Genomic DNA, 26552 nt, shown 5'->3' on the forward strand with positions numbered 1-26552 from the left:
GCCACTACCGTAGCCTACCCGAACAAACAGGGAGGCACAAGAAGCAAAGCTCTTCACTTGCTGTCAGTAGAGATTCTGGAGTGGGCAGAAAACCACTTACTATCTTTATCCGCAGTCCATCTCAAAGGCAGGTTAAACGAAGTAGCGGATTATCTGAGCCGATAGAAAGTTCAGGAACCAGAGTGGAGCCTGAATGCAGAAGTGTTTGTATTGATCGCCAGGACTTGGGGCTTTCCACAAGTAGACCTGTTTGCTTCAAGTGAAAACACGCAGCTCCCACAATTTTTTTCCCTTCAGAGAGACGACAACTCTCAGGGGATAGACGCTCTGACACATCCGTGGAATTTTCACCTGGGGTATGCTTTTCCCCCTTTCCAGTTGATTCCACTGGTGTTGAGAAAAATACAATAAGAGTATCAATCTTGATTACTCCATTTTGGCCAAAGAGAGCTTGGTTTTCCACAGTTCTGCAGTTGGCAATCAAGCCATGTTGGCAACTTCCGCTCAGTCAGGATTTGATGATACAGGGGCCAGTACATCATCCGAATGTAGCCAGGTTAAAACTCACTGCCTGGTATCTGAAAAGCAATTGTTAAGAAGCAAAGGTTTTTCAGAACAGTTAATAACCACATTACTTTTCAGTAGGAAAAAGGTAACTATAGCTATTTACGCCAAAGTATGGAAGGTCTATGTTTCTTGCTGTCATTCAGAACATAGGGATGTAAAAGACAGTCTCAATATTGGAGTTTTTGCAAAAAGGTGCTGGCAAAGGTTTTGTAGTCAGCAAAGTGCAAGTGGCCGTATTAGGAGTTTATCTGGAGAGATCCTTATGCCGCGTACACACGAGCGGACTTTCCGGCATACTTGGTCCAGCGTACCGGAGTCCGTCGGACAATTCGATCTTGTGTGGGCTCCAGCGGACTTTTTTTCTCAAAAGTTTGACGGACTTAGATTTGAAACATGTTTCAAATCTGTCCGACGGACTCGAGTCTGGTCGAAAAGTCCGCTCGTCTGTATGCTAGTCCGACGGACAAAAACCGACGCTAGGGCAGCTATTGGCTACTGGCTATGAACTTCCTTGTTTTAGTCCGGTCATACGTCATCACGTACGAATCCGTCGGACTTTGGTTGATCATGTGTAGGCAAGTCCGTTCATTTGGGAAGTCCGCGTAAAGTCCGTCGAAAAGTCCGCCGGACAAAGTCTGCCGTAAAGTCCGGTCGTGTGTACGCGGCATTATCTTCAGAAACTCTGATCCAGACCAGTCCCGATGAAGCATTTTCCAAATTGGGATCTCTCGGTGGTTCTGCAAGCACTCGCAAAAGAACCATTTGAGCCATTACAGGCCATATCACTAAAGAATTTAACTTTGAAAACTACTTTTCTTGTCGCAATCACATCGGCAAGAAGGATTAGTGAACTGCACGTCCTATCAGTAAAAGAACCCTTTTTGTCAATTTTTTTCAGATAGGATTGTACTTAAAGTAGATCCGGGGTTTTTGCCAAAAGTGGCTAGTTTTCATAACAGGTCCCTGGAGATTATCCTTCCAACCTTTTGTTCTAACCCTTCAGGGAAAAAGGAAGAGCAGTTTCACAACTTAGACGTGAGGCGTACCCTATTACATTACTTGGAAGTAACAGGAGGTTTTAGATCCTCAGATTCATTATTCGTTCTTTTTTCTGAAAACGAAAAAGGCCACCAAGCATCAAAGAAATCATTGGCTAGATAGCTTAAGACAGCCATTTCTGTAGCCTATTCTCAGATGGGTCCATCTCCCCCGCTGGGAATTAGGGCTCATTCAACAAGGGCCCAGGCAACTACATGGGCAGAAAGAGCTGGTGCCACCCCAGATCAAATTTGTAAGGTGGCTATGTGGTCAAGTTACTTAACGTTTGTCCGTCATTACAGATTGGATCTCCTGTCAGCAGGGGATCAGGCTTTTGGCAGAAAAGTTCTGCAGGCTGTGGTCCTTCCTTAGAGGGTGAGTCTCTATTATCCTCTCAAGTGCTGTCCTGAAAAACGTTAAGGGAAAATCCAAGTTAGACTTACCGGTAACTTGTTTTCCAAGAGTCTTTCAGGACAGCAGCATCCCGCCCTATTGTATATATATATATATATATATATATATATATATATATATATATATATATATATATATATATATATATATATATATATACACACACACTGTAACTAACCATATCTTAATTATGTGTTCCAGCTCGGGGCCAGAGGTTCTCTACTACTACTGGCAATGTGTGGGAAGGAGCCTCCTTTTAAATTTGGTGGAAGAGGTGTTTCCTATTGGCAAGGGGAGGAGCCACTCTCTCAAGTGCTGTCCTGAAAGACTCTTGGAAAACAAGTTACCGGTAAGTCTAACTTGAATTTTTGTAGACGTATAACTTTTGCGCAAACTAATCAATATACACTTTTTTTCCCAAAAATATCTAGAATACATAGTGGCCTAAACTGATGAAGAAATTTGTTTTTGTTTTTTTGGATATTTATTATAGCAAAGAGTAAAAAATAGTGTTTTTTTCAAAATTCCCGCTCTTTTTTTGCTTTATAGCGAAAAAAATAAAAACCGCAGGAGGTGATCAAATACTACCAAAAGAAAGCTCTATTTGTGGGGAAAAAAAAAAGACATCAATTTTGTTTGGGTACAGCGTCACACGACCGTGAAATTGTCGCAGTGCCATATCGCAAAAAATGGTCTGGTCAGGAAGTGGGTAAATCCTTCCGGGCTGAAGTTGTTAATAACTTTAATACCTGACACTTTTACCCCCTTCCTGCCTATGCCAATTTTCAGCTTTCAGCGCCGTCACACTTTGAATGAAAATTATACGATCATGCAGCATTGTACCCATAAGAAATTTTTATCAATTTTTTTTCCATACAAATAGAGCTTTCTTTTGGTGGTATCTAATCATCACTGGATTTTTTTTGGAAATTTTGAAAGAAAAAAAAAAAAAACACACCTTTTGTGACTGCTGTTAAATTTTCCAAATAAATATTTCTTCATAGCTTTAGGACAAAATGTATACTGCTATATTTCTTTGGTGAAAAAAAACAAACAAATCAGTGTACACTCAGTGGCAACTTTATTAGGTACACCTTGCTAGTACTGGGTTGGACCCCTTTTGTCTTCAGAACTGCCTTCATTCTTTGTGGCATAGGTTCAATAAGGTGTTGGAAACATTCCTCAGAGATTTTGGCCCAAATTTATAATGGCATTACACAGATTTGTTGGCTGCACATGCATAATGCGAAGCTCCCATTCCACCGCATCCCAAAGGTGCTCTATTGGTTTGAGATCTGTTGACTGTGGAGGCCATTGGAGTACAGTGAACTCATTGTTCATATTCAAGAAACCAGTGATGAGATGATTTGAGCTTTGTGACATGGTGCATTATCCTGCTGGAAGTAGCCATCAGAAGATGGGTACACTGCAGTCATAAAGGGATGGACATGGTCAGTAACAATACTCAGGTAGGCCATGGTGTTTAAACAATGTTCAATTGGTACTAAGGGGCCCAGTATGGCAAGAAAATATTCCCCACACCATTACACCACCAGCCTGACCTGTTGATACAAGGCAGGAGGGATCCATGCTTTCACGTTTACGCCAAATTCTGACCCTACCATTTGGATGTTGCAGCTGAAAATCGAGACTCAGACCAGGTAAAGTTTTTCCAGCCTTCTAATTTTGGTGAGTTTGTGCAAATTGTACCCTCAGCTTCCTGTTCTTAGCTAACAGGAGTAGCACCCAGTGTGGTCTTCTGCTGCTGCAGCTCATCTGCTTCAAGGTTCGATGTGTTGTGTGTTCAGAGATGGTATTCTGCATGCCTTGGTTGTAATGAATGGTTTACAGTTGCCTTTCTATCAGCTCAAAGCAGTCTGCGCATTCTCCTCTGACCTTTGACATCAACAAGGCATTTTCGTCCACACAACTGATGCTCACTGGACATTTCTCTTTTTTTGGACTATTTTCTGAAAAACCCTAGAGATGGTTGTGCGTGAAAATCCCAGTAGATCAGCAGTTTTTGAAATACTCATACCAGCCTATCTGGAACCAATAACCATGCCACGTTCAAAGTTACTTAAATACCCTTTCTTTCCCATTCTAATGCTCAGTTTGAACTTCAGCAAGTTGTCTTCACCACGTCTAGATGCCTAAATCCACCGAGTTGCTGCCATGTGATTGGCGGATTAGCAATTTGTGTTACCAAGCAATTGAACAGGTGTACCTTATAAAGTGGCCGATGAGTGTATATTTAGTCTGTAGGAAAGTTCTAGAGTCCCCAAACAGGCTAGTACAAATACCCCCTTTTTGAAAAGTAGACAGTCCAAGGCATTTAGTAAGAGGCATAGATTTTTGAAGTTATAATTTTTTCGAAACAATTATTTGGAAAATGAAGAAATAAAAAAAAATAAAAAAAAAAAGAAAAATCTTTATTTTTTACATACTGTACACCCTCACATTTTTGTAAATATTTTATTATATCTTTTCATGTGACAATACTGAAGAAATGACACTTTGCTACAATGTAAAGTAGTGAGTGTACAGCTTGTATAACAGTGTAAATTTGAAATGAAAGCTATTCCTGCGCTACCAAATTTGGAAAAAAGAAACAAAGACAGAAAAAAACGAAGACAGAAAAAAAGGTTGAGAACTGTGGAGAATGCAACTGGACAGCTGCACACACCAGAAAAAGGGCCAAACATGAGCCCAAAATAAGCAGAAATGAAAAGAGTGGGGGGGTGCTGCGCTAACCAGGAAAATAGCTATAGATCTCTATGTATGGTCACTTGCTATGTGCTAAAAGCCATATAATATTTAGAATAGCATATGTAAAATCAAATGAAATAAAATAAAATAAAATCGCATGATATAATAAAATCGCATAGGTTAGTGTTGATTACTAAAAACCTGGTGAAATGTGAAAATGTTGTAATAAAGTGATAATCCAAGGGAGTGGTATAGGTTACAATAAAACGTAAATATGTCTACAAACCATCCAATAGATATAAAGCAAATTGATCATGTAATCTATAGTGCAAAACACATGTATTAAAGCTATCCAAATGCTAGTATCCAAAGATAATAAATATCATGCCAATGGATCCAGCGATCCTTATAAGACCTTTTATAAGACATTTTTTGCACGTATTCGCTGGATCCATTGGCATGACATTTATTATCTTTGGATACTAGCATTTGGATTGGGTCAATATATTATCAATCTGACCACCCACACCAGATTTTATATACAACATTTATTTAAACCACTAGGATTGGGTCTTTATACCATTTTTTCACTGGATTTATTTATTTATTCATTCACTTCATGCTTTGTTATATATTTGTCTGAATAATTTTTTTCAGGTCACTTGAGCACTAGCACTTTAATACATGTGTTTTGCACTATAGATTACATGATCAATTTGCTTTATATCTATTGGATGGTTTGTAGACATATTTACGTTTTATTGTAACCTATAACACTCCCTTGGATTATCACTTTATTACAACATTTTCACATTTCACCAGGTTTTTAGTAATCAACACTAACCTATGCGATTTTATTATATCATGCGATTTTATTTTATCTTATTTCATTTGATTTTACATATGCTATTCTAAATATTATATGGCTTTTAGCACATAGCAAGTGACCATACATAGAGATCTATAGCTATTTTCCTGGTTAGCGCAGCAACCCCCCCCCCCCCCCCCACACTCTTTTCACAACAGTGTAAGTTTGCTGCCCCCTCAAAATAACTCAACACACAGCCATTAATGTCTAAACCACTGGCAACAAAAGCGAGTACACCCCAAAGTGAAAAATGTTCAAATTAGGCCCAAAGTGTCAATATTTTGTGTGGCCACCATTATATTCCAGCACTGCCTTAACCCTCTTGGGCATGGAGTTCACCAGAGCTTCACAGGTTACCACTGGAGTCCTCTTCCACTCCTCCATGATGACATCACAGAGCTGGTGGATGTTAGAGACTTTGCACTCCTCCACCTTCCATTTGAGGATGCCCCACAGATGCTCAATGGGGTTTAGGTCTGGAGACATGCTTGGCCAGTCCATCACCTTTACCCTCAGCTTCTTTAGCAAGGCAGTGGTCGTCCTGGAGGTGTGTTTGGGGTCATTTATCATGTTGGAATACTGCCCCGTGGCCCAGTTGCCAAAGGGAGGGGATCATACTCTGCTTCAGTATGTCACAGTACATGTTGGCATTCATGGTTCCCTCACTGAAATGTAGCTTCCCAGTGCAGACAGCACTCATGCTGCCCCAGACCATGACACTCCCACCACCATTCTTGACTGCAGGCAAGACACACTTGTCTTTGTACTCCTCACCTGGTTGGCGTCACACACGCTTGTCACCATCTGAACCAAATAGGTTTATCTTGGTCTCATCAGACCACAGGACATGGTTCCAGTAACCCATGTCCTTAGTCTGCTTGTCTTCAGCAAACTGTTTGTGGGCTTTCTTGTGCATCATCTTTAGAAGAGGCTTCCTTCTGGGACGACAGCCATGCAGACCAATTTGATGCAGTGTGCAGTGTATGGTCTGAGCACTGACAGACTGACCCCCGACCCCTGCAACCTCTACAGCAATGCTGACAGCACTCATATGTCTATTTCCCAAAGACAACCTCTGGATATGACGCTCAGCACGTGCACTCAACTTCTTTGGTCGACCATGGCGAGGCCTGTTCTGAGTGGAACCTGTCCTGTTAAATCACTGTATGTCTTGGCCACCGTGCTGCAGCTCAGTTTCAGGGTCTTGGCAATCTTATAGCATAGGCTAGTTTTCTGTTAAGCAACAATTATTTTTTTCAGATCCACAGAGAGTTCTTTGCGATGAGGTTACATGTTGAACTTCCAGTGACCAGTATGAGAGAGAGCAAGAGCGATAAGAAATTTACCACGCCTGCTCCCCATTCACAACTAAGACCTTGTAACACTAATGAGTCACATGACACCAGGGAGGGAAAATGGCTAATTGGGCCCAATTTGGACATTTTCACTTGGGGTGTACTTACTTTTGTTACCAGCGCTTTAGACATTTATGACTGTGTGTTGAGTTCTTTTGAGGGGATAGCAAATTTACACTGTTATACAAGCTGTACACTAACTACTTTACATTGTAGCAAAGTGTAATTTCTTCAGTGTTGTCACATAAAAGTTATAATAAAATATTTACAAAAATGTGAATTTTTAATGGTAGGTTTATTTTCACAGTGAGAGACAGAAAAAAAAAATCAAGAAAAAACGCATTTCAAAAAAGTTATAAATTGATTTGCATTTTAGTGAGTGAAATAAGTATTTGAGCCCTTTGCAAAACATGACTTAGTACTTGGTGGCAAAACTCTTATTGGCAATCACAGAGGTCAGGTGTTTTTTGTAGTTGGCCACCAGGTTTGCACACATCTCAGGAGGGATTTTGTCCCACTCCTTTTTGCAGATCCTCTCCAAGTCATTAAGGATTCGAGGCGGACGTTTGGTAACTCAAACCTTCAGCTCCCTCCACATATTTTCTATGGGATGAAGGTCTGGAGACTGGCTAGGCCAATCCAGGACCTTAGTGTGCTTATTCTTCAGCCACTCCTTTGTTGCCTTGGCCATGTGTTTTGGGTCACTGTCATGCTGGAATACCCATCCACGACCATTTTCAATGCCTTGGCTGAGGGAAGGAGGTTCTCACCCAAGATTTGACTGTACATGGCCCCCATCCATCGTTCCTTTGATGCAGTGAAGTTGTCCTGTCCCCTTAACAAAGAAACATCTCCAAAGCATAATGTTTCTACCGCTATGTTTGACAGTAGGGATGGTGTTCCTGGGGTCATAGGCAGCATTCCTCCTGCTCCAAACACGGCGAGCTGAGTTGATGCCAAAGAGCTTGATTTTGGTCTCATCTGACCACAACACTTTCACCCAGTTATTCTCTGAATCATTCAGATGTTCATTAGCAAACTTCAGACGGGCCTGTACATGTGCTTTCTTGAGCAGGGGGACCTTGCAGGAGCTGCAGGATTTCAGTCTTTCACAGCGTAGTCTGTTACCAATAGTTTTCTTGGTGACTATGGTCCCAGCTGCCTTGAGATAGTTGTTCTCATGATCATTGACACTACGAGGTGAGATTTTGCTTGGAGCCCTAGACCGAGGGAGATTGACAGCTATTTTGTGTTTCTTCTATTTGCGAATACTCGCACCAACTGTTGTCACCCTCTCACCAAGCTGCCTGGCAATGGTCTTGTAGCCCATTTCAGCCTTGTGTGGGTCTACAATCTTGTCCCCAAAATCCTTGTACAGCTCTTTGGTCTTGGCCATGGTGGAAAGATTGGAATCTGATTGATTGATTGCTTCAGTGGACAGGTGTCTTTTATACAGGTAACAAGCTGAGATTAGAAGCACTCCCTTTAAGAGAGTGCTCCTAATCTCAGCTCATAACCTGTATAGAACACCTGGGAGCCAGAAATCTTGCTAATTGATAGGGGATCAAATACTTATTTCATGCATTAAAATGCAAATCAATTTATAACTTTTTGAAATGCGTTTTTTCTGGATCTTGTTTTTGTTATTCTGTCTCTCACTGTTAAAATAAACCTACCATTAAAATTATAGACTGATCATTTCTTTGTCAGTGGGAAAACGTACAAAACCAGCATGGGATCTAATACGTTTTTTCCCTCACTGTATATGTGCTTGTCCCATGCCTCTCAGGGTAACCCAACAGGTCCAAACGAGGAGAGGTCCATCCAAGGCCACCCTCTACAAAGTCCTTTGTTAAAGATGAAATATACGGCATAACAGCTTTAGAACACAACTCCATACTGCGACTTTCTATACTTACCAACAGTCTCAGGTCTCAAGGAGGCAATTTGTATTTCTGATCCAATCAAGCTAAACAGCAGTGGTTGGAAAATATCCCATCCAACGGCTACTATATCTTCAACCACAGTCTATTTATGAATAAAAGAAAGAAAAGTTAGATGCTTTCCACACAATATTTAATCACACTTAAAAAAGTCACACACGTTATACCAATAAACAGTCATAAGGACAATTAATTAAACTGCACTGTTATGGCAAATAAATTAGCTGCCTCAATGAAAGCAGAAATTAGGCAGAGCTTACACTGGTAAAATGTTGTTAAAAAATTGTTGATTCAGAATATTTGATTATCTACGAGTTAAAGGGGACAGTTCAATAATTTGTTTCAACCAGACCAAGCAAAAAAATAAAAATAAATAAGACAAGGATAGAAAAATGTTGTCAATTCCAATGGGAATGAACTAATTTCTAATTGTTGAATTCGATCCTAGCTAAGCAAAATCATAACTAGTCTTGTGCACACGCACTTGTCAAAGTTTATACAGAGCTAAAACATTTGGTGAAAATTAAGATACTGACATGAACACATTATATCTACTACTTATTGATACATGTGTAAATCTAAATTATTTAAGTATTGTTTGTATGGCCCCTTCTTGTTCTTTCCAAAAGGGTCATATAGGTTTCCTAGCGATCTGACAGAATGTTCTGTTCTAATAATACCTTTTCTCCAGACCATCTCATGCCTGCAAGAAAAGCCATCACTAGTGTACACAGTCCTCCTGACCCAGGAAAACCAAAGGACAGGCTTCCGAACACTGCAAATATGGAAAGAGCCAGGATGAGGTAGGATCTCTTCCATTTCAGATTCTCCTGTAGGGAATGAAAACACATCCAGTTGAACATAATGAAATGTATAGCTTTTTGCGAATATTTGTCTTGGGTAGACTCCACAGGTTGTTACGTAATGGAAATTGGATCCCATAACCAATTTTGTCTGTTCTCCACCTAGGATCCCCATGAAAATTCTGTCTGTCCTCTATCCATGTTGTTGCCAAGTATTTTTTTTCAAAATCAAATATATAAAAAGTTTCAGGGTATTTTGAAAAGGGTTACATTAAGGCTCACCTCTCTCGCACTTACTAGACTAACCCTATGCCATTGAGCTCCAAACATTTAGTAAAAAATCGCAGCTATAAAGTAGTAAGAGCTTAATATACCTCACAATTCAATCTTTACCTTGTGTTTCTGAATATTGGAGGTGTTGAATAGCAGGAATTGTATCAGACCTGTGCAGAGAGATCCTTGCTTCCAAACAGAAAGCAGGGGTCCTTTGCAACATACTAGCAAGGGACAGGCATTTCTACTCCGGTTGTGACTGCCTTCTAAAGAAAACTAATTGTTAATTTTTGCACACCTGCTTTGATTTACCAGAAATGTATTTAGCCAATTTGAAATGAAAATTCGTTTGAGCAATGGTAGACAAAAAAATACTGCAACATTAAAAGAAAAAAAAAATGATAGTATATGTAAAAAAATAAAATAATAATATTCATATATACACATACATATACACACACACACACACACACACACTGCAGCATTGAGGACAGCGTTAAGGACACCATTGATCCTGACCAAAATCTCCAACTCCATTTGCAGAAATGCAAATATAGGAACTGATGTGCAGAAAAATGGCGGCAGGTGCTCTGGACTGAGGAATCAAAATTTGAAATATCTGGCTGCAGCAAAAGTCAGTTTCTTCACATATATTTATTTTTTGATATACAGTATATGGTTGATTTTATTTCACAGAGTTGTCAATTTAACAAACTATTTCTCACACATGGCATAGGCATACTTAAAATTACACATCAATACACATTCTCCTACTTATCCCAAGTAGGGATACCACATGTGTAAATATTTTTTCACTGCCCAGATGCAGAGAGTGGCCCAAAATCCAATGAGCACCTTCAGGCTTTCACAGGGCATAAATGTTGGATCTGATTTCCTGACTACCCATCACATTTCTTGAGGTCCTGAAGTGCCATGAAATTTTGCAAAGTGGACCCTCCAACATATTTAATTAGAGGCACACTGTGTCTTTTGAAGATCACATTTTTGCCACAAATGAAAAATAAGAAAGAAAATCTATTTATTTTACACACAGCTGTCAATTAAATAATAAGGTATTTCTCACACACAGCATGGGCATACTTAGAAATACACCCCAAAACACACTCTGCTATTCCTCTTAAGTATGGGGATACCACATACATGAAACATTCTTTTCAAACTAGCTGCACAGCAAAGGCCAAAATCCAAGGAGGACCTTCAGACATGCATAGGGCTGCCTGTTCATTTGGATGGGCTGCCCTACACGCAACAAATGTGCCCTCTTGCGGTGTGCATTTGCTGGCTGCAGTTGGGGTGCCAATAATTAATGGTGCTACAAGCATGTAATGCGCAGATGGGAACAGAGTCTTAATCTTGAGTTCCAGAGTGTTTAATTGATATCTTGGTTCCACACATGCTTTTTAGCAGCTGTAGTCTACATTGTTTTTTGGACAGATGGGGCTTTCATTAGATTTTTATTTGCAAAAAAAAAAAGAATTTTTTTTTTACATTTTTGTATACTTTTTCTCAATGCAATATGTACGTAATTTGTGCACCACCATATACCATATTTGAAAAAAATAAAAGAATAAAAAAATCAACAAAGTCTACTGAATAAAGTAATAACACATTAGTGCAACCTTTATGTCATGTAGCTGAATTGTAAAGCTTTAGTCCCCTTTCAACTCTACATCGTGATGGATAGGGTTTTCTTAAATTGTCAGTATAACACCTATATCAGGAAAAAGTCAGACTGACGAGGGCATAAATTAGCACAACAGTGACTTTTTCACAGATTTGTGACTGCAAGAAAAAAATTCAAAAATTGCGTTTACTTACGTGAGCATGTGATGCTTTCACAGTAAACGCAAATGTCATCCCAATTTTCTTATTGCAATGTTGCGACCTGGGGATACATTTTGGGAGGGTATATTTGTAGGATAGATTATAAAAACAAACACACACACACACACCTACACAAGTACTTAGTATTTTTTTTTTTTTTTTTTTTACAAACTTCATGGGGGCTCTGGACCTGGTCAGTGGAGACCCGATTCAAAACCCCCACGCTGGGCAGCAACCAATCACTTCAAAGATTGGGTTCACACATGTGCGGCCGCGGGTTCATGCCTGGGGTCTGGTGCGTTCCTGTACACCGGTTAAGGTGCGATTCAGGTCTGAATTTTAGCCTGAATTCGCACCTGAACCAGACCCAAAGATGCACCGGACCCTTTTTTCAATCTGGATAGTGGCCACCCCAGGTATGTGTGAACCGGCTCCATTGAGAGCCGGTCACCTCCATTGAGAGCCGGTCACACTTGCCTGTCATGCAAATCAGATGCGGGGAAAACCCGCGTCCAATTCGCATATGTGTGAACCCAGCCTTACTGGCTCCTAACTTTAACTGGCCCCTAGATTCAAAGCAAATTTGTCAAGCCCTGCTCTAACGTAAGGGGGAATTCTGTGGACTTTGATCCAAGGTGGAGCTGTTTAGACTCTGATGTAAGGAGGGAATGCTGGAGAGAGTCTGATTTAAGGGAGAACTTTGATGTAAGGGGGGCACTATGGTGTAAGGGGGAAAACTGAGGACTCTGATGTAAGGAGAGAACCCTGATGCAAGGGGGATTTTGATATAAGGGTGGACTCTGATGTAAACAGAGGGCTCATCCTGACTGCTGCACTCTATACCAAATTAGAGAGAAACCCTGCGAGCCACAATGATCTAATGCCTAAAGCGTAAAATCACCTAGCTGCCTGCGTAGAACACGTCTCATATACCGTGCACCAATGTAGAAAAAGAAAATACGCTGCGCTAAAGTGTAAATAATGTATAAAATATATATTGAATGTATAGAAAATATGTAAATCTATATCATCAAATATAAGTATACATAATAAATATATAATAAAGTGTAATGTGCATATATAACACAGCAAATATATCTTTGGTGTAATATGCAAAAAGTGCCCAGTGCCACACAGTATATGTGATATGCAATCAGAAAACAATATTAAAAGTGATCCGTGAATCCAGTAATAAATCACATAGGTGTGTTAAATAAATGTCCATAAATGAAAATCCAGCATGCTCCAAATGATTTCAGTGCTACAAAACCATGCTCCAGTGTCATCCAATGACCCCCAAGGAATACCGCTCACCTCAGAGCGTGTGACTCAGCTGTGAAACTAAGTCTAAACACACTTTGGAGCCATCCCACGGCTCAATGATGATATCCAGGTGCACAGTATGAATAGCAGCTCCAAAAATATATGAGAGAAAAAAAACTTGATGGTGTAATAACGTTTAAAAAGTTTTTTTTTTAATATAAAATCACTCCCCACAATGGGGTACTCACAAATTTGGGGTGCGTAAGTACACCAATCTAACAACAGATTCCAGACAATTCGTGGCAGTAAGGGTAAAGTGTGCGTCGCATCACAGCAAACAGACCGCTCCATGCTCCGTCCTGGCCCCTGCATGCTGGATTTTCATTTATGGACATTTAATACACCTATGTGATTTATTACTGGATTCACAGATCACTTTTAATATTGTTTTCTGATTGCATATCACATATACTGTGTGGCACTGGGCACTTTTTGCATATTACACCAAAGATATAGTTGCTGTGTTATATATGCACATTGCACTTTATTATATATTTATTATGTATACTTATATTTGATGATATAGATTTAGATATTTTCTATATTGCACTGGTACATTATCACTATTTTATATATATATATATATATATATATATATATATATATATATATATATATATATATATATATATATATATATATATATTTTAAAAACATTTTTTCTTTAGATTAGTATTTAATACATTCAATATATATTTTATACATTATTTACACTTTAGCGAAGCGTATTTTCTTTTTCTGCTGCTTGTTGTTATGTATGGTACTTATCCTGACCCCTGCACTCTATACAGGTAGGATCAGTCAGAAAAAATATCATTTCGGTGTGCATAAAAGTAATGTAATGGAAACATTTAATTTTTAAACAATGATTCTTTGTCCTGAGGTTTATTTGTGTCTGTGAGGCTGTCAGTTGTGGTACAGTAATTAGGCATATTTTGTGGGTAGAAGGACTATAATATGTATGTAGTGTATATATAGCGACTAAGTACAGATTCTGATCCCCCTTTCAGCTCTTCTGACTGATAAGCAAAATTTGGCCATGTGTACTGCGCACGCCACAGAACTTATTTTCTTTTTTATCCTATGGTGCCCCAGGTCTTTCATAATTCTAGCCATGCTCACATATTTGTCACTCTGTTTTGAGTGGTTTGGGGGTTGGCAAGCCTGCGCACAGTGTGTGCAGGCAGCTTTGCAACCGCTGCAAACAATCTACCAATCATTGCTGGTGACTGCCCCTTGATGTAGCCTCATTCTCACCAAGTCTGGGTTCACACTTGTTCACTGCATTTATATGCATTATGTCAGGGCAAGTGATTTTGAACAGGCTGCCAGTGTGCTGAAAAAAGTGAAGAGATTCCTCCATCCATACAAATGAGGTGGAGGAGGAATCCATGCTTGTATTCTGACAGTTAGACCCTGTGATGTCCTAATATACTGATCAGCGGCTGTGGCTGATGATGGATGTAGGTTTTCCTTCTTGTCCATTCAACAGGGACCAGCTTTTACATAGTTAGGTTGAAAAAAAAAGACACAAGTCCATCTAGTTCAACCAAAACACCACACAACAATCACATATACACAATCCTTCACCCACAGTTGATCCAGAGGAAGGCGAAAAACCCCAGCAAAGCATGCTCCAATTTGCTACTGCAGGGGAAAGAAATTCCTTCCTGATTCCCTGAGAGGCAGTCGGATTTTCCCTGGATCAACTTTACCTATAAATGTTAGTACCCAGTACTATTATGTACATTTAAGAAAGAATCCAGGCCTTTTTAAAGCAACCTGCTGAGCTGGCCAGAACCTCCTCCAGAGGGAGTCTATTCCACATTTTCACAGCTCTTACTGTGAAGAAACCTTTCCGTATTTGGAGATAAAATCTTTTTTCCTCTAGACGTAAAGAGTTCCCTCTTGTCCTCTGTGATGACCTTAAAGTGAATAACTCAACGCCAAGTTCACTATATGGACCACTTATGTATTTGTACATGCTGATCATATCCCCCCTAAATCTTCTCTTCTCAAGAGGGAATAGATTCAGTTCCTCTAATCTTTCCTCATAGCTGAGCTCCTCCATGCCTCTTATCAGTTTGGTTGCACTTTTTCCAGTTCCCCAATATCCTTTTTGAGAAACTGGTGCCCAAAACTGAACTGCACATTCCAGATGAGATCTTACTAATGATTTGTACAGGGGCAAAATGATGTTTCTCTCGCTGGAGTCCATACCTCTCTTAATACAAGAAAGGACTTTACTCGCTTTGGAATCCGCAGCTTGGCATTGCATGCTATTATTGAGCTTATGATCTACTAAAATCCCCAGATCCTTCTCCACCACTGGTTCCCCCAGTTGTGCTCCCCCTAGTATGTATGATGCATGCATATTCTTAGCCCCCAAGTACATAACCTTACATTTATCAACATTAAACCTCATTTGCCACTTAGTTGCCCAATTAGACAGTGCATTGAGGTCGGCTTGTTAATTGGAGACATGCTTTAAGGATGTTATTCCACTGCATAGCTTGGTGTCAACTGCAAATACTGAAATGTTACTTTTACTTGTGCAGGTCCCACGTCCGTGGTGCTCACCCTCTCCTGGGGCCTCTCTCTCTTTCTTTTTCTTCTTTCCCCTTTTTATTCCTCCTCTGTCTTTCTTTTCCTCTTCATTCTTGATATGACGGCTATTATATGGAGACTGATTTCCCTTAGGGGACAATACAGTATAACTTGGGATATTTGCCTTTCCTCTACCCTGACCCTTTTGGGTCCTGGCAACAGTTTATAGTTATGTTAATCATTCTACGTACATACGCTTTTTCTTTTGTATGTGCCTGTTCAATATTGCCCCTGTGTGGGAAAATCATGGCTTGTCATACTCTCTCGAAACTTAATATTGAAACAGAAATGTTACTTTTAATCCCAGACTCTATATCAATTATAAAGATATTAAAAAGTAAGGGTCCCAACACACTGAACCTTGGAGTACACCACTGATAACCTTAGACCATTCAGAGTTATGCCCTGTACACACGGTCGGACTTTGTTCGGACATTCCGACAACAAAATCCTAGGATTTTTTCCGACGGATGTTGGCTCAAACTTGTCTTGCATACACACGGTCACACAAAGTTGTCGGAAAATCCGATCGTTCTAAACGCGGTGACGTAAAACACGTACGTTGGGACGATAAACGGGGCAGTGGCCAACAGCTTTCATCTCTTTATTTATTCTGAGCATGCGTGGCACTTTGTCCGTCGGATTTGTGTACACACGATCGGAATTTCCGATAACGGATTTTGTTGTCGGAAAATTTTATATCCTGCTCTCAAACTTTGTGTGTCGGAAAATCCGATGGAAAATGTGTGATGGAGCCTACACACGGTCGGAATTTTCGACAACAAGGTCCTATCACACATTTTCCGTCGGAAAATCCGACCGTGTGTACGGGGCATAAGAGTCATTAACCACTACTGCTTGAATTCTGTCTTTTAGCCAGTTTTCTATCCATTTACAAATGTATCTTTCCAAGCCTGTAGACTTTACCTTGCACATAAGCCGTGTGTGGGGAACTGTGTCAAACGCTTTTGCAAAATCCAGGTACACCACATGCACAGCCACCCCTCTGTCCAAGGTTTTACTCATCTCCTCATAAAAAGAAATCAGGTTTGTTTGACAACTTCTATCTTTCATGAATGCATGCCGTCTATTGCATAAAATTATTTTTTCCTGCAAGAACTCACTTATGTGGTCTTTTATTAAACTCTCAAGTATCTTCCCGACTATAGAAGTTAAACTAACAGGTCTATAGTTACTTGGTAAAGACTTTGATCCCTTTTTAAATATAGGCACCACATTGGCCCTGCGCCAATCCAGTGGTACCATTCCAGTCATTAACAAGTCTCTAAAAATTAGAAACAGAGGCATCTGACTGTTAAGCTGGCCATCAATGAGTCTTTTTTTTTTTCCATTAAACCAGTGGGTTGAATGATAAAATCTGACTCGATTTCCCCATGCACATATTCTGTATTCTAACAGCACAAAGACTTCCCCACCATCAGAATACACTGATTAGCACTGCCGGCATTGGTCAAGTGGGGAAAATCTGACAGGGCAGCAGATCGCCTTCTGTGCAAGCACAGTGGCCATATATGGATAGAATTTTGGCCGGTCCCTGCTGAACCAGACGAATTTCAATCCATCTATGGCCAGCTTTAGAATACAATAAAACAGCAGGGAGCATTTCTACATTCACCTCGCTTTTGTGGATGGGGAAATCTTCCCTCCTCACTGCCTGTTTTAACCTCTAAATACCTGCACCACAACCGCATGGTGAATGAGTCACATTTGACGGGAGCTACCACCTGCCAAGTGTAACAGCCTGTATAACCTTTGCCTCCCATCTGCTGAGTTTGCAGAGCGGAGTTCCGGCCGAAATATACCCCTAGAATACTCATGCCTCGTGCAAAGTAACAAAGGTATGCTGTAAACTATGCCTAGTTTTCTATCTGTGCAAGCAGTGTTTTCTTACTTTAAGAAGTTTCTGCACAGGGCGGCCATCTCCAGTGTGGGCATCTGAAGCCACAGTGTCCTTCCCGGATTCCAGCTACCCAGCATGCACCTGCCAATTTCACGCATGTGCAGTGCGGTGCAATTTTGGAAAATCTTAGCCATGCTAGGCTGACCAAGATTTTCCATAGACGCCAATGTTAAAATGTTACTTGGGCCGTGCCATGCCAAGCTTGCCAGGAATTTCCAAAAATGCCAAGCTGACCAAGATCTCCCAGGAGCCAATGCAAAACCGGAAATGATGCACAGCACCCTAGAGGAGGAGGTGAAATTAGATATAGGCATAAATCAGGTAAGTGAACAGAAAAAAAATAAATTGCCAATTCATTTTAAGGATGCACATGAACCCCCCCAAAAAAAGAAAAATGATTATCTACAGCTCTGCAGGTACATTTGTCAATGTAACTGAAAAAAACAAAAACAAAACACACACACACACACACACACACTTGGATTTGATGTGACAGCGCTAACTCCTGTTATCTGTATATCTCACAATTTTGATAGCTGTTAGCTGCTTCACTAGATTTTTTATTAAGTTTTTTTTTATTTGTTTAGCGTGGTCATTTTTAATTTTCTTACATTTGGATTTGAGCTTAAACATATCCCTGGGGTAGGCAACCTTTGAGAAGTGGATACCTACTCGATTAACATGGAAAAAAAATCAAAAGAGGTGGGGGGCATTCTTTATCTAAGAAATTAACAAGGCCCAAGGAAAAAAAAAAAATGATGACAAGAATAAAATTTGACAAGTGTCACTTAAAAAATATAAACTTGGTGTACCTTAAAAATTAGCTTTAGGTCAGAAATTTGGCAAGGACTGTCATTCACCCTTTTTTTTTAATGTCTGGAGTGATTGATCACCAAGTCTAGAGCTGCACGATTAATCGTTAAAAGATTGCGATCTCAATGAGAACCCCACACAATCTTAATCCTGCATTTCCACGATTCATGTAAAAAATGCAGAGCAGTTCCCCTGCTCACAGCTGTCAAAAAAGGAAAAAACAAAAGAAAAAAAAACAAAAAAAAAAAAGCAGCTACCAATGTTTATCAACATTGCTCAGCTGAAAGACAGATAAAAAGAAACATTTTATCTTTCTGTTTATTCATTTACAGATCAAAGGGATGAACTTTGGTCTGCAAATGAAGTCAGTTTAACCCCTTCCCGCCGAGCGTACGCAGATGTGCGTACTCGGCTTTCCGGGGTTATACCGGGATGATGCCCACAGCTGCAGGCATCATCCCGGTACCGTTGTTTAGAGCCGGCGATTGGCTATCCGAGTAGAACAACCGATACGGCTAAAAGCCGCTCGGCTGTTATACCGGAGGAGCGGGAGGGGACACCCCCCCTCCCGCTGCTCTTACCGGGCCTCCCGTTCGATCAGGAGACCAGGTGACGTCTCTTCCGCATTTACAATTAGAAGGCTGGAACGAAGCCACCCACAGCTTCGTTCCAGCCTTCTAATTGTAAAAGCGGAAGCAACATCATGACGTCACTTCCCGTTTACTCGGCTGCCAATGGCGCCGGTTTTCAAAAAAATATACAGTATTCAGAATCGCCGTTTTCGGAATCTGAATACATGAAGTCTTTTAGACCCCCGATCCCTCCATAAAGAGTACCTGTCACCACCTATTACTGTCACAAGGGATGTTTACATTCCTTGTGACAGCAATAAAAGTCAACAAAAAAATTTTTATTTTTAAACACAATTTATAAATATATAGCTAAATAAAATAAATAAGAATTTTTTTTTTTAAAGCGCCCCTGTGAGCTCACGCAGCAAAGAAAACGCATACGGAAGTCGCGCCTGCATATCTAAACGGTGTTCAAATCACATATGTGAGGTATCACCGCGATCGTCAGAGCGTGAGCAATAATTCTAGCACTAGACTCCCTCTGTAACTCTAACCTGGTAACCGTAAAAAAAATTTAAAGCGTCGCCTATGGAAATTATTAGGTACCGTAGTTTGTCGCCATTCCACGAATGGTTTGGTATCTATTTACTCGGCGTAACATCTTTCACATTATACAAAAAAATTGGGGTAACTTTACTGTTTGGATTTTTTAAAATTCATGAAAGTGTCCCTTTTCCCAAAAATTTGCGTTTAAAACACCGCTGCACAAATACCGTGTGATATAAAATATTGCAACAATCTCCATTTTATTCTCTAGATTCTCTGCTAAAAAAATATATATAATGTTTGGGGGTTCTAATTAATTTTCTAGCAAAAAATACGGATTTTATCTTGTAAACACCAAATTTCAAAAATAGGCTTAGTCATGAAAGGGTTAAAGTAATCTTGACAAGTATAAAAAATTAAGTAATAAAAAAAAGTATGAAATTGTTCCTCTGTTTAACCCCTTATTAACCCTTAATTTACTCTAATCAGCCTTGTGTTAATTCCTTATTCTGCTCCATTTATTTTCCTGCTGATTTTTTTTCATTTACTTCTATTTTATAAACTATTAATAATTAAAACTTTTTTTTTTGTTTGCTTTGTTCATTAATATTTTTACACCTTTAACATATACTTACACGTTTCACATTACCAAAAGAGCAAAATAAAAAATAAAAATTTATTTCATTTGTAAAATAACCGACAGCTGAAGTGTAAACAAAAAAGTTGTGGTACCCCAATTTAACTTAATGGTATTTTGTTTTATTTCTTTACACATTGTTATTTTTCATTACATTTTGTTAAATTTGATGGAAATAAAGAGTATTATTTTATTGCCAATTCAACAAAAAAAAATGGTCATGGGAACCCTGCAAATAAAATGATAGAGAGGTACTTGCCTACTAATGTTGAGGCAGGGTGTGATCAAAATGATTATAATGAAAAAAAAAACAAAAACAAAAAAGGGAGCATGCACACCCAAGGGCGTTAACTCCTAAAAAACATGTTTATTACGTAAAAGTATTACAAAAAGTCAGCATCACATACACAAAAAGCCCCCACACACCCACCCTACCTAAAAACCACCCCTAAATGATCCCTCCCCAAACTAATCCCAGGACACTACCAACAGGGGGACAGCAGTCCCCCAGGGGAGCTGGAATAACACCCACCCCTTGTCACAACCGCCCCTGAACTTCCCTGTGTCCCACCTGAAAGGGACCAGCCATAACCTGCCTTAACAGGGCCCTGATAAGTTCAGTACCCCACCTTAGAACCACATTGGGTGAATGGGGCACTAAACAAACCAAGGTCTCTGTGGAAAACACCTACCGAGCACTAGTCAGGAAAGCCCATAACGGACTCAACACTATAGTCCTAATGGAATAATTCATTAGGATCTAGTTATGACTCTGTATACTGTGACCTATACAGGGTCCAAATTAGAAAGGTTCATAGAGTTGGTTAGACAACCAGTATTGGAGATGAAGGTGCTATAAAGAGCCGTGTTTCAGGTTCTAGAGGCAGATGCATCAGTCAATGATATTAATCAGTGCAGATGGAGATGGAGGATTCATCCGAGCAAATGTTGATCAGCCGCCTGATATAAAAGAGGAGCACTTAAGACAAACTCCTGACACTGTTCATAAAGACCAGGGTGAGTAACAGTTCATAGGACTCCCAAATGATTGCTCATGTCCAGCCTGCTGGGGCAGGTGGGGGTCGGGGGTTCCATACCACATGGGTATCCTTCCCTTACAGCCTAGAGCAGCTGAAATAGCCAGTAACATACACCATAGGGTCTCATGTACTTACTGCCCTGGGTTGTCACGTCTTGTCTGGCCTCCTCCTATGCCGATGTTAGCATGCATTCTGCGGCTACTTTCAAGTGAGTTATTTGCTGCAAGCAGAGACTCCACACTGACCAGCAGTTGGATGCTACAGCGACTCATGCTTACATCACACCATCTTGTTTGATAACCTAATATTCAGGGGTTGAAAAGCTTTAAAATAAAAAAGTTCAGAACCATGACCTTTTTTCTAAGCAAAAAAATTGCGATTCTCATTTTATCCAGAATCATGCAGCTCTAACCAAGTCTGATGCAGAAGTCAGAACTGGTATTGCAGGCTGACTTGTTCGAATAGTTTAGGTCTGGCTGGTCTCAATTCTTGTCTGCCTTGTATAGTCTTTTTGACCCAATTGGCTGTAATGAGTTTTTGCCAGGTTAAAAGCGGAACATCACTCTCCCAATCAACATTGGCTATTTTTAATCCTTATGCTGCTAGCGTTAGTAGATAGGTAGGAAGGTAGATCATATTTACTTGTTTTAAACTTTTTTTTTTTTTTTTACATTTCTTCAGTTACTTTGTGGTTTCCTTGCCTAGGAAAATGATGTCATACATCCTAGGAAGCTTCAGTAGGGGAGTAGGCGTTCTCTCAACTAAGCACACCCTTCTGCCTGCACGCCTGAGCTAAGGGCAGATGGATCCTAGGGTGTAAATGCTACATCATCATCTGCCCTTACACAAGATGGCCACGGCCAGAAATGCCATGGCGTGTTTTTCAAAGTGACTTCTCAGCAAAATAAAGCATGAAGACATGGATGGATGAATGAAGGAGTTTGCTTTGAATATTAAAAATGAATTAAACAGGGTTTTAGGTTTGTGGTGATCAGATACTGTGTAGTTCTGCTTTAAGTAGTATGTAGAACAAAGTACAGGTATTAGTATGTAGAGCAGTGTACAGGAGTAGGCAGTTCTCCGGGAGCAGTGTACAGGGGCAAACAGTTTGTAGGGAGGCGTGAGATTCTCCCCCCTCCATGCAGAGTGGTGGTGACACGCTGCTGCCTGTTCTGGTGTGCTGATCCCTGCCAGCCTTTCTTTGTCATCCATCCTATGAGATGTCACATAGAAGCACCTGGAATGCGCGGGAAAGGATGGCCGGTGGGATCAGCACAGGGGTACATAGCTACCGTATGTTGCTTCCTGCACCACTCTGCATTTGGGGAAGAAGCACTACAGACGTAGGGTCAGCATGTAAAGGACACAATCTACCCATTACCTGCCCGTGATTCACAGGTAGATTATGATCGACTGTGCCGACCCCAGCATATTTTTCTCAAAAAAGGGTACAAAAAAGGGTATGATTGGCAAGATAACACTGTGAAAGCAATCAAATCCTAAATAACAATTAATGTGACAGTGAATAAAAAAAATAGTAGCTGCTATCACTCAAAAGTGAGTTCATCCACCTATAAAAAAAAATTATGCATAAATAAACAGTGCTGCACTACTAAAAATACAATGTGCATAAACAATACAATGAAGACATGAACTAAATATTCCAGTCCATGAAAAAGGATGAGTAAAACAGGTGACAGAACACAATCCACCATTCGTGAAAGATGATCCATATATACTGTGCTCTTCACCACCTGTGTATTAGGCTGCTCACTTCACAATTTGATCCGTTTCACCAGCGGGTCAAATAAAGCAGTTCCCCTCTGGGGATATCACAAGGGACTTGTGTAAAGCTGACATTGGAAGCCCTCAATTCCATACACTTCCTCCAAGTGGTTGACAAGCTCTCCAAGTGTACAATGATCAGCATATGTATAAAAACAGAACGGCGAGATTTAGAGCCACGGTGTGATGTCAGCACGTGGGCTCCGTCCCCTATACGGGGCGGAGCCCACGTGCTGACGTCACACCGAGGCTATGCAATTTGATTTGCATCTATACCTGTACAGCTAGCACAGCTTATAGTGCCTTACTTGTGAGTATGTTTGACTCATCTTTTATAGGAATAAATTGGTTTTAAAAAACAGAGAGCACTAAATCACGCCATTCTGTTTTTATACATATGCTGATCGTTGCACACTTGGAGAGCTTGTCAACCACTTAGAGGAAATGTATGGAATTGAGGACTTCCGGTGTCAGCTTTACGCCAGCCCCTTGTGATATCCCCATAGGGGAACTGCTTTATATTTGACCCGCTGGTGAAACAGGGGTCAAATTGTGAGATGAGCAGCCTAATACACAGATGGTGGAGAGCACAAGCACAGTATATATGGATCATCTTTCACGAATGGTGGATTGTGTTCTGACACCTGTTTTACTCATCCTTTTTCATGGACTGGAATATTTAGCTCATGTCTTCCTTGTATTGTTTATGCACATTGTATTTTTAGTAGCGCAGCACTGTTTATTTTATGCATGATTGGAACAATGTTTGCAGTGTATGTTGTTTTCCTTAAGCAAATTTTTTGTCAACAAAATTTGCACTATAAGCTCTGTGAAGAGCCAGAAATGCAAAATGGCCATTTTATTTACCTAATAAAGTGTCCACATACTTCACAAGGTTTTTACCTGGTCTTTGCTTGGAAAATAATGAAGAAAAAATCCCAGCAGAAGTCCAGCTGCAATTCCAATTACAACTTCTAACACTCCTCGGATGATGGTGTTAAGGGTAGAGCCTAAAAAAAAAAAAAAAAAAAAAAAAACAGTTTTAAATACATTTATTTTTCATTAGCCTGCTTTAAAATAAGGTAACCACTTTTCTTTAGGCAAAATTCATATTAAATATAAAATTGTTACACAAGGCTTTCTGCAATTTATTGTTAGTAAACTAGATCGTTCAGTTCAGCCAGCTAGGGTTTTCTAGTGCTTGGTGCACAGTTAGTGTACAAAAAATCTTTCACCAGAAATTTCCTGCTTAAGTGACTGGCTCACTGCTGTTTTCAGCAGTTCTTCATACAGGATTTTTAATATAATTTTATGCATGACAGACTCCCTTTTCATAGGCAGGTAGCTTGATACAACCTGCACCTGTCACTTATGCCAGCCATACATAAACAAATTTTTCCCTTCAATAATTCTCATTTAAGAACATTTGTTTGATTTTCTAATCATTAGTGAGGTCGCATTAATGTTCGTTTTTGATCACAGTGACCAGAAAATTTAAAGGAGCAGAATCGAAAACTTTTCTTGATTGAAAATTTGTTCAAACAGTGTATGTGGTTTTTGTTCAGAAATTACATTCGGTTTAAAATTAAATGTTAAAAGCAAGTAAAAAGTTTCTGATTTTCTCTGCATAGAGCCCCTAAAGTGATCATAAACGTTGGACTTTTTTCTTTTAAACAACAAATTTGTCATACTTACCTGCTCTGTGTAATGGTTTTGAACAGAGCATCCGTGATTCTCCTTCTTGGGTCCCCTGCTGGTACTCCTGGCTCCTCCTGCCTTCAGAGTGCCATTATAGCTAGCTGCAAAATAAAGTATAGAGAGCCCCTATAGCAAGGTAAAAAATATGTCTGCCTTTAGAATCACTCACTTCTTTCTCCTGCCCAGGACTATATGTCCCATGAGGCATTGCTCCTCACACATTCACATTTATAGGTTCTTAGGCACTTACTGCCATGTATGAACAATGTACTGAGTTGTATGTGTGCTGCATTGGGTATACTGACATGTATGGACGGTGTACTGAGCTGTATGTGTGCTTCACTCTATTTCCTGATATGTAAACATATAATGCATTCTGTATGCAGGCCAACTAATCTGTTGACCAACTAATCAATTACAAAAATAGTTGACAACTATTTTCAGAATCGATTATGCGGATTAGTTGTTTCAGCCCTAACAACTGTACAAAGTAAGGTTAGTTGGCATGGACCATAGGGTGAGTACATGGATTAAAAACTGGCTACAGGGGCGAGTTCAGAGGGTAGTGATAAATGGGCAGTACTCGGAATGGTCCGGGGGTGGTAAGTGGGGTCCCCCAGGGTCCTGTGCTGGGACTAATTCTATTTAATTTATTCATAAACGACCTGCAGGATGGGATAAACAGTTCAATCTCTGTATTTGCAGATGATACTAAGCTAAGCAGGGCAATAATTTCTCTGCAGGATGTGGAAACCTTGCAAAAAGATCTGAACAAATTAATGGGGTGGGCAACTACATGGCAAATGAGGTTTAATGTAGAAAAATGTAAAATAATGCATTTGGGTGGCAAAAATATGAATACAATCTACTCACTAGGGGGTAAACCTCTGGGGGGAAGCTAGGATGGAAAACAACTTGGGGTCCTACTAGATAGGCTCAGCAATGGCATGCAATGCCAAGCTGCTGCAAGGAAAGCAAACAGAATATTGGCATGCATTAAAAAGGGGATTAACGCCAGAGATAAAAGGATAATTCTCCCACTCTACAAGACTCTGGGCCGGCTGCACCTAGAGTATGCTGTCCAGTTCTGGGCACCAGTCCTCAGGAAGGATGTGCTGGAAATGGAGAGAGAGTCCAGAGAAGGGCAAAAAAACGAATAAAGGGTCTAGAGGGCATTAGTTATGAAGAAAGGTTACAAGCGCTGAACTTGTTCTCTCTGGAGAAGAGACGCTTGAGAGGGGATATGATTGCAATGTACAAATACTGTACTGGTGACCCCACAATAGGGGTAAAACTTTTAAGCGTAAGTGCGTTTAATTAGAACATGCAGCCGAGTGCGAATGCATTCGGCGGCCGGGATGGTAATGCAGTAGCCGAGCTTCGCACTCCACCGGCTTCAATACAGCAATAAACAGCGCAGGAAACACCAAACTGAGCCCCAGCCGAACCAGAACCCGTGGGGAAGGGGATGAGACGCCAGAAGCGTCAATACAAACAGGCTATAAGGAAAAATCAGCCAAGGCAACCTCCCTCTGCACAGACCCCCTCTCACAAGATGGCGCCGGGTAAGCAGGACACACGAGGCGGCCGGGGCCCTGAGCAGCCTGACTCCCCACAGCACTCCAATCCCTCTCCCATAGCAGCACCAAGAGACCCCTTCTCCTCCCAATCTTCCGGGGACCCAGATGAGGAGGTACAGGAAGCGGAATCTCCCTCCCTGTCCATCAGAGCATCCCTGGGACACCCAGACTCCTCCATGGATAGGAACATGGCAGATCTGGCAGGCTCCATCTTT

General features: G+C 40.4%; 1 protein-coding gene across 3 annotated transcripts in view; it reads right to left on the reverse strand.

Moving 5' to 3' along the window:
* The window catches only part of LOC141110382 (sodium/hydrogen exchanger 9B2-like), a 134140-nt gene that overhangs the window by 15062 nt on the left and 92526 nt on the right, over positions 1-26552 (reverse strand). For 2 of the 3 annotated variants that reach the window (XM_073601712.1, XM_073601704.1), the window contains 3 exons: positions 23963-24069; positions 9575-9724; positions 8871-8979 (listed from right to left, as the gene is read on the reverse strand). In XM_073601712.1, coding sequence (XP_073457813.1) covers positions 8871-8979; positions 9575-9724; positions 23963-24069 — 366 coding nt within the window. The remainder of the gene's footprint in view (positions 1-8870; positions 8980-9574; positions 9725-23962; positions 24070-26552) is intronic. The other variant, XM_073601721.1, reaches the window with a different exon arrangement.

The sequence above is a fragment of the Aquarana catesbeiana genome, linkage group LG01, assembly GCF_042186555.1.
Source record: "Aquarana catesbeiana isolate 2022-GZ linkage group LG01, ASM4218655v1, whole genome shotgun sequence".
NCBI lineage: Eukaryota > Metazoa > Chordata > Amphibia > Anura > Ranidae > Aquarana > Aquarana catesbeiana.